The sequence below is a fragment of the Lygodium microphyllum genome, chromosome 10 (assembly GCF_053477565.2).
Source record: "Lygodium microphyllum isolate KBCC chromosome 10, Lygodium_microphyllum_v1.1.10, whole genome shotgun sequence".
NCBI classification, from domain to species: Eukaryota; Viridiplantae; Streptophyta; class Polypodiopsida; order Schizaeales; family Lygodiaceae; genus Lygodium; species Lygodium microphyllum.
The window spans coordinates 90,983,621-90,992,320 of NC_141144.1; the positions used below are offsets into that span (position 1 = coordinate 90,983,621).

Below are 8,700 nucleotides of genomic sequence, written 5' to 3' on the forward strand. Positions count from 1 at the left end.
TTTGGCCTTCAGCTGATAGAGGCGGTTTAGCAGGGGGTTTTGGTACCCAAACGCATTGGTTGCCTGCATAATACCCTTGAGCACGAAGCAACGCTTTGGATATCCATCGCGGCATTGTGCTAGCTCTCCATGATGCCTTTGCCTATAAGGCTTGGGCTTCTTTTGTGGTCTTCTACGATATTTGTGAGTCCAAACCCTGTCCTTGGCCTTGTCTCTTGACCTTCTTGTTTCTGGCATGGCCTCACTGGTTCTCGTTGTTCGACCTATGCTTGTATCAACTCTTCCAACAAGTCCTTGCCCTCGTTTGTAGGCTTGACTGTTATGTCATCAGCTTCCTTACCTTTCCCTTGAGGTTCGATGAGGCCACCCTTGCTAAAGGTGGTGACTATCCTTACACTCGGTAGTGTCAAGTGTATCCTCTGTGCTACATAGTCAGCCTCACATTTGGTCGCCCTTTTGAAGGGTCTTCCTAGGAGGGTTTCTTTCCTGCAGCTAGCACTTTTTGGAGGAACATGAAATAGGATAAGCAAGCTTTCCGTTTCAATTATCGCAAGGATTTTGCACTTCCCTATGAGTGCTTGTGGGTGTCCCCCATAAGGGCTAAGAGTTGCACTAGTCGGTGTGAGCTCTGGTTGGCCTAGTAGGGTCCATGATTCATAGGTCAAGATGTTAAAATCTGCTCCTTCATCAATCAGAGCATCAATAGTATGCTCTCCTTTCGCAGTGAGTTTGACCCTAAGATAAGCAAGTGGTACTATGTCTTCATCTTTCGGGTCTTGGCTCGTAAACTTAAGCCTTCTGACAGATGCCCTTAAGTCTCCAACTGGACGACCAGATGTGGATTCTCCACTGGTGCCTTGGATCGTCAGTGTATTCAAGGAGCATCTATCTTCGGGACTGTCATATCTAGTCATTCTCGCTATTATAGCTTGATGTTGTTGCTTTTCGATTTGACTAGATGCAGTCCGAATGAAACACATATGTGTTTTTGCAGTGTGGCATTTTTTTCCTTGTTGGCTAGATGGGCCCATTGAGGTTCTAGGGTCTCTGTTTGTCTCTATTCGGGTATGGGCTTTTGACTGCTCTTTTGCAAGTGAGAATCCATACTCATGTAGAGCCATTACTTCACTAGGGTCCAATTTGGAGGACCTGTCATGGTACGTGTTTTTCCTCCAACCTACTTGGGGGAGATGCAGAGGGGGCAGAGCCCCCTCTGCGGGGGTCCGGGGGGGGTAGTCCCCCCGGCCTGCAGGGCCGTTACAGTAAAAGCCATGCACAATTTGGAGGACAGTTTATAGCCAAATTTTGAACTACTTGCTCTAAGTTTCAGTCTAGTGATGGATCTGTGATGTGCCTTTAGCTCTATGTGGTCTTGGGTCAACTTTGGGGTTTAGATGCGTCAGAATTTGTGTTCAAGATACCTGTCCGATTTTGACAGTTTTTGGTTCGATTCTAAGATATCCGATTTTTAGGAGTCTGATTATTAGAATCGGACGTTCGATTTTGGGTTGGTCCGATCGGTCTAGTGGTCCGATTTTAGTCACGTCCAATTCTGGGAGTCGGATCAAAAAGTGGTCTGATTTTCAAAGTGGTCCGATTCTGGGAATCGGATCGGACAGGGTGGTCCGATTCTGCAGGTCCGATTCTGAGCTGGTCCGATTCTAGGACTTGGATGGCCTGGTCCGATTCTAAGTGGTCCAATTATGGATTGGTCCGAGTGTCCGAGTCGAACAGATTGGTCCGAGCGTCCGATTCTCGAAATCGGATGGGTTGGTCCGAGTGGTGCGAGTCCGAGTGGTTCGAGTGTCCGATTCGGACGGGTTGGTCCGAATCTGAGTGATCCGAGTGCCACATGGCACGTCCGATTGGGCTAGTCTAATTTTGGGAATCGGACCAGACTGGTCTGACTCACTCTCAGTCGGGCGGTCCAATTCTGGAAGTCGGACGGTCCGACTCCAGAACTCGGGTGGTCCGATTTTGGGAATCGGACCACTGCGAGTTGGTCCGACTGCATCGGCGGGCGGGCGCGATTCCTGCATATTTGACCCCTCCTTACTGTCTGCTACACACAATCACCACAAACTTCCTAGATCTGATTAGAGCACTTATTGGAAGCACTAGACTCACCTCGAGCAGCACGAATCGCTGTCGCCTAGAAATCGGGGTAGCACTTCCTCGTCCTGTGAACCAGAAGCTCTCTCTCTCTCTCTCTCTCTCTCACAAGGCCAACCAAGGAAATGAGGTCTGTCTTGGCCTCCCAGGCCTCTTAAGGTCCTTTCCCAGCGCTGCAGAACCTTACAGCTAGTTCCTTGTCCATGTCTCACCCAGAAACTTGAATCGGTCCCCTGTTTCCCTGTTTTAGCCTGTTATGCAGCAACAGAAAACCCTACCATTTGCTTGTTTTTTCTTTGTTTTTTTTCCTATCCTAAATGCGTCCAAATCACAAAATAAATACCTATACTACTCCATTCCACAACATAAATCTCAAGAAAGCAAAAAACCTACTTGCCAAGGAGATCGAATACCCTCTTCAATCCCCTCGCTTCCTACCTATCTATCTCAAGCACCGTTCGGGGAAAACCCTACTCCAATGCTCGATTCGAAGCGCGCAAGCGCTCAAGGCTTGAATCCGTTGGTCCCGGCAACGGAACCAAAATGTGAGAGCTTTCACTCAATCGCCAAGACCCATGGACCGCTTATTGTTTCAAGCGTCCGGAGCACTAATGGCTACCTCTCACATAGCCGATGCGCCATCCATATCTACGGGTGTAGTGAGCTTACCTTGATGCCGTTCGAGTACCCTCCTCTCCCGCGCACTCTGGTAGCTCCACGATCCAAGTGCAAGCTTCAAGAAAGCTCCATCCTCAAGCTCCACGCTCCAAGCTCCATTGCCGCAAGCAAGACAAGGGAAGAGAAGAAAAGAGAAGAAGAGAGGAGACGATGGAGAGCTTCTCCTCCTCGGTCCCTCACCCTCACACACTCACTCCCTCACACTCTCACACTCCCTCTCTCAAGCACACGCTCAAGCAAGCAAGAACAAGAAGAAGAAGAAGAAGAGGAGAGCTACTTTTGGCCACACACAAGAATGAGCTTCTCATTCACTTTTCAACTTTATATACAAAACCCTAAATCCCTTTTGGGCGGTCATCCCCTTTTCCCCTTTTTTACATGGCTGACCATAGCCTAGGCCCTTTTTCCCATTGTCCTTCTATCTTCCTAGCTTCCTTTCCACCGCCCATCTACATTTACAAATTGCACGGGTGAGAGCCCGGCGCTCTTTTACAAGATTTTAGGGTGCCCCTTTTTATTTTAAAATGCGCCTTTCCTCTTTTGCCTTTGCCTTGGACTTTTAAGGTTGCCCTTGCGCTTTTGGCCTTTTCTCCTTTTCTTTCTTCAGTCGGGCTACCTTTTTTCCGCGTTTGCCCTGCGTCTTTTCTACTTCCTTTTGCTTTCTTCGTGTTGGGGTTAACAACTGGCCACAAAGATGGAACAATTGGTGATGCTATCACTTGTTTCTGCTCAGCGTTTGTATGCTTGACATCATGATTACAGAACCATATCCATTGTGCAATGGCCTTGTTCTTATAGGCTCTCTTAGACCAAAAGCATGGCACGACTAACCCCACTTGCCGACTTTGTAATTTGTTGCTGCAATTCTTTCTACCCTCTATACCAAAACACTTTCTCACACAGTTAGGTGGTGTCCTTCGTAAAGCCCACTCCTCCTGTGCCACTTCTACGTGGGTTGATGTTCCCGCATCTGGTGCACTTACTCCACTTGCAAAGGGCTTGATTGGTATCTCCTCATCCTCTTGGATACATATCTCTTCCATCTTTCCATTGTCAAAGTGTATACTCCATGGCCTGCCCCTGATTTTCCTTTGCCTTGACTCCATCACGTATCCCAGTCTATGAGAACTTACAGTTGCTCCATCTGCCTTCTTTTTTCTTTGCACAGTCTCCCTATCACCTTGCATTATAGACTCCTCGTACAAAGGACTTCCAGCTACAACACCTTGCAACGCACATGCAACAGAGGTGGGATTTGGGGATTCCCTTTTGCTGGCACTAGCCAACAAAGACTCCATAGAAGGCCTAGATCCAATAAACCTCCCTGTGGTATAGCCCAACCTCTTTGCACATTGAATATATGCATTCCAAACATCACTAACACATGCATCACAAAGTGATATCTTTCATTTTCCACCCTCACCTGCTAACCAACTAGCATGGACACTTTCTGATAAGTTTATGCTTGGAATTTGAGCATGTTCCAAGGACTTTTGTTAGCCTACGGAGTCAAATCCAAAAATAGAATCAGTAGCTCTCCCCATTGCTACATTGTGCAACAAATCTTAATGAGCTAGAAAAAATGTCACACTTACATGAGATTCAATTCCTCCCTAGTGGGCAATTCTTTGCTCCCACCATTTCAACCACCTATCCAAAGCCTTGATGTGTTCCTTGTTTACATTTCGTGCCCACCAATCTTGGATAGCAGAGGCCTGAAGTGAGGCTAGTTGAGTTGTCGTTGCTAGCCTCCATGCTTCACACAATTCAATGTGATGCATTTGTTTATCCACAGTGACTAATTTCTTGGTATGCTTTTGCAAACTTTGCTCCCAATGAAAAAGACAAGAACGCTCCCTCCCTTCCATTATGTTATGAGGTCCTCCATTGTACACAACCCTTATTGCCATCCAATTCGCACTTGCCTCATCGGACATAAATCCAGCAAAGTCAGGTGGATCATGGCCACATTGAACCATGACAGAATTCAAATTTCTCCAAAACAGGATTTGAGACTCTTCGTCCTCCTCTTTAAATTCACATATTGCAATTACCTGTAACGTCTCATGCTAGTTCATGATTGATACATTAGTATAGTGTTCATTAACAACAATTTAATTTCAATACAAGCTTTAATTATGTTGCCACATACCCGTGATCATAAACTGAACAAGACATAGTTGTCCACCCATCAATCCTTTGGGTATGATCAAAGTGCACCCATGCACGTCCTAAATCTCCAGTCCCTATTTGCCTCATACGATTCACTAAGTCCACCCCTGATGCTGGTCCCTTGGTGGACATTTTAAATAAGTAGCACTTCTCCTTGGCATCACCTTGTCCCGGAAATCTACTTCCATGGAAAAATGGGAAGACACAACGTTTTTGCAAAAGAAGTATGTTGTCATACCCATCACCAACCACCTGACCTTGTTTGGCTCTCTCTTGTGAAACAATGCCTTTGAACCTATGTGTTTATTAGAGGGTTATTTCAAATGCAGGACATACATTGTAAGTAGAAAATAATAATGCACAAGCTTACCCTTTATTCTGCACAAGTGGCATCATTTCTTCTAGAAAATGATTAAGGTCCACCTCAGTCGCCTCCGACTCGTCTTCTTTTGTTAAAGATTCAAACAACATCTGCCGAGCGACTAGCATCTGCATTTTTCGTGGGCCTCCCTTTTCGATCTTTAGGACCGTGCTCACAAGCCTCCACACCTTGTCAAGGGTTGCCCTCTTTGTGCCTTGTTGAACACTGTAAGCATGCTCCCCAACATGGATCACCAAACGTGTCATTGTAGGATCCAGTGGCAACACATAATAGATCATGCATTTGCAAATGGCTGCACAAGTAGCAACATTTTGACAATAGTGACATGTTATCTTGGAGTTTGCCTCACTTGCAGGATAACCCATGCTCACGGTTCTATCCAAGTGACCATGGAAAAAAACATCATTGTATTTTTCCTCTGTTATGTAGTAAGGACAAGTGATCCTGAGACATTGAAGACTTCCAAGACAATAGCTCAAGCGCACAGTACACTCAATTGCTATATTTGTTTGTGAGGGCCGCGACCACATGTAACCATCATATTTTTGTTCCATACCCATCATTCGTTTCTTGCTATGTGTGGCTGGAAGCTCAAAAGCAATTGTGCCATTATACTCGATTGGGAGCTCATCCACCCTTCGTGGAGGTCCACAGAGCACTAGTAATTTTTTCAATCTACCCGTTCTAGCTTTCTCCTCAATGAAGGCTGCAATGGAGTTATCATACGAAGATAAGTCCTCGCTTTGGCTGCCCACACATAGGTCCTCCTCAACATTTGTGTCATGTAGATCCTTATGGATCCCTCCGTCATTGCATGCACCTATTGAAATTGTTACTTCATCAACATCCTTCTTGTTATTTGAGGGTATGTCAAGACACACTGGAGTTGATTTGTTACAACCAGGAGTACAATCAATGTAGTTGTCAATCTCATCTTCTATTGACTCAATACTGTTAGAGATGCACACATATTGAAATTGTTACTTCATCAACATCCTTCTTGTTATTTGAGGGTATGTCAAGACACACTGGAGTTGATTTGTTACAACCAGGAGTACAATCAATGTAGTTGTCAATCTCATCTTCTATTGACTCAATACTGTTAGAGATGCACACATAGTCATTTGAGTGCATGATAGAGTAGGTGGCTGATAATGTACTATCAATCAAATAGTGCACATGCCCTTGATGATCCCATCTTGGAGACACGGTGATGTTTGCTCCACCATCATTCTCTATGACGGCTTGCAACCCCTAGAATTTTTGTGTTGGAGGCAATAGATTATGTAGGTAGTACTCACTCAAAAGAACCTCTCCATTTCTTAATGAAACCCTGTGCTCTAAGCAATCACTGGCTAGTCTCCATGTCAAAATAGCAAAACTCGACATGTTGTGCCCTCTGATGAAGAGAAGAAAACTCTGAATAGAGCTCACAGTGTATATTTGATGAAGAGAAGGCAACAGTTCATCGTCGGATGACCGTGTAGAGAAAAAAGGGAGGCATGGAGGAAGTTACAAGAGGGTTAGAATAACCTCGAAGCTATAGCAACCGTCACTACAAGCAAAGATGACTAAATAATGAATATGCACACTCATCAAAATTTAAGAGCCACAGTCATTCATCGACATTTAAGAGCAATAATAAATAAGCATAATCATCAGAAATTAAAAGCAAAATTTACGACTCAATCACCCACCATCCTTCACCTTTATTGCCCTCTATCATTCTGACTATATATCTAACTACATTTCTTACTATATATCTAACTACATTTTTGACTATATATCTAACTAAATAACCAACTATGCACTCATAATTAAGAGCTCTCGCCCCATGAGTTTTTCAAAATAATATTGTAAATTAGATTAAATTAATATTTTTAAAGATTTATTGACGTTGTATTAATTACCTAATTATTTAACGGCTAACTAATTATCTAATTATTAATTATTTAACGGCTAACTTACGAGAGAGAGACTAACTAGCTTATTAAACTCTCTCTCTCTCTCTCTCTCTCTTCTCTCCCTCTCTCTCTCTCTCCCTTCTCTTCCTTCTCTCTTTCTCCCTCTCTCTCTCGCGACACACACACACACACACACACACACACACTCTTTCTCCCTTCTCCCTTCTCTCCCTCTCTCTCTCTTGCGACACACACACACACACACAAAGGAAAAAAGACTCTTTCCCCCTTCTCTCCCTCTCTCTCTCTCGCGACACACACACACGCGCACACTCTCTCTCCCCCTCCCCCCCACACACACTCTCTCTCACACGTCCCTCCTCCCTAGACCTGCAGGCTGGACCCTCCTCAGACCTGCAACCTGAACGCCCTGCAACTCCTACCCCGCAACCCCTGCCCTTATTGAGGTACGCCTCTCTGAAGCAAAATGCTCGCATATGTAGCCCCATCGGTTCGTGGTGCAGCTCGATTGTGTCCGTTAGCATGGCGTGTGCAGCTCCGCGTCCGCGCAATCGTTGACATACAGACTCCAAACGTTGAGATTGAAGCCCCTCAATCGTCCGCGTCCGCGCGGATGATGGGTGGGCTTATGCACCTCTGCGTCAGCGTCTTGCACCTCCGCGTCAGCGTGACGTCTTGCACCTCCGCGTCAGCGTCAGCATCTTGCACCTTCGCATGGCGTCTTGCACCTCCACGTGGCGTCGTCTGTGTCACCTCAGCTCATCTGTGTGGCGTCGTGCAGCTCCGCCTGGCGTCTTCTGTGTCGTGTAGGTCATCCGTGTGGCGTTGTGCAGCTCCGCGTGGACCTTACAAATCATGTAGCTCGTTGACATTGAAGCCCCCCAATCGTCCGCGTCCGCGTGGACGATGGGTGGGCTTATGCACAAGACTATTTTCATTGAATTTTCTAACTTTAAGAGGTTCATTGTGTATCATGAGATTGATTGTGTATTAAAGAGGTTGATTGTGTTATTAACCTTAAAGAGGTTGATTGTGTTATTAACCTTAAAGAGATTGATTGTGTTGTTAATCTTAAAGAGGTTGATTGTGTATCTATTTGCAAGTGCAGAGAAAGTTATGGCACCTAAAAGAGTGCTTAAAAAGAGAAAGAAATGTGTGTCACCTCATAGTAGCCGTGAAGTCTGTATGAAGCTACGTTTAGGATGTGTTCGTGGGTGGATCTTAGAGCAAGAAGCATCATCACATTTGAGATTAGTGGACACTCCTTCAATAAAGAAAGGACATGGTCCAAAAAGATGTGTCTACATTGATGATGACACACAAGTGGATGGGGACTCCAATACCATTGACGGGGTTGCGGAGCACACAGGTAGTCACTTATATGTCCATTTCATTTACATATGACTATTTGTTCATTGTTATGTATTGTTT

At 45.2% G+C, this 8,700-nt stretch overlaps 1 protein-coding gene across 1 annotated transcript; it reads right to left on the reverse strand.

Moving 5' to 3' along the window:
* Window positions 1–4,403: 4,403 nt before the first annotated feature.
* On the reverse strand, window positions 4,404–7,757 carry LOC148030273 (uncharacterized). Its single transcript, XM_087687378.1, has 3 exons — window positions 7,663–7,757; window positions 4,936–5,140; window positions 4,404–4,853 (listed from the first exon to the last, which is right to left on the reverse strand). Exons 1-3 carry the CDS (start codon window positions 7,755–7,757, stop codon window positions 4,404–4,406), a joined length of 750 nt encoding a protein of 249 aa, XP_087543504.1.
* Window positions 7,758–8,700: the final 943 nt, after the last annotated feature.

Coding starts and splice junctions, on each gene's coding strand:
- LOC148030273 (XM_087687378.1), bottom strand. CDS start 7,757: ATGGGGCTACATATGCGAGCATTTTGCTTCAGAGAGGCGTACCTCAAT. Junction 5,141..7,662: donor GCAGGGCGTTCAGGTTGCAG/GTCTGAGGAGGG, acceptor CCATGGAAGTAG/ATTTCCGGGACAAGGTGATG. Junction 4,854..4,935: donor TTTATGATCACGGGTATGTG/GCAACATAATTA, acceptor AACTAGCATGAG/ACGTTACAGGTAATTGCAAT.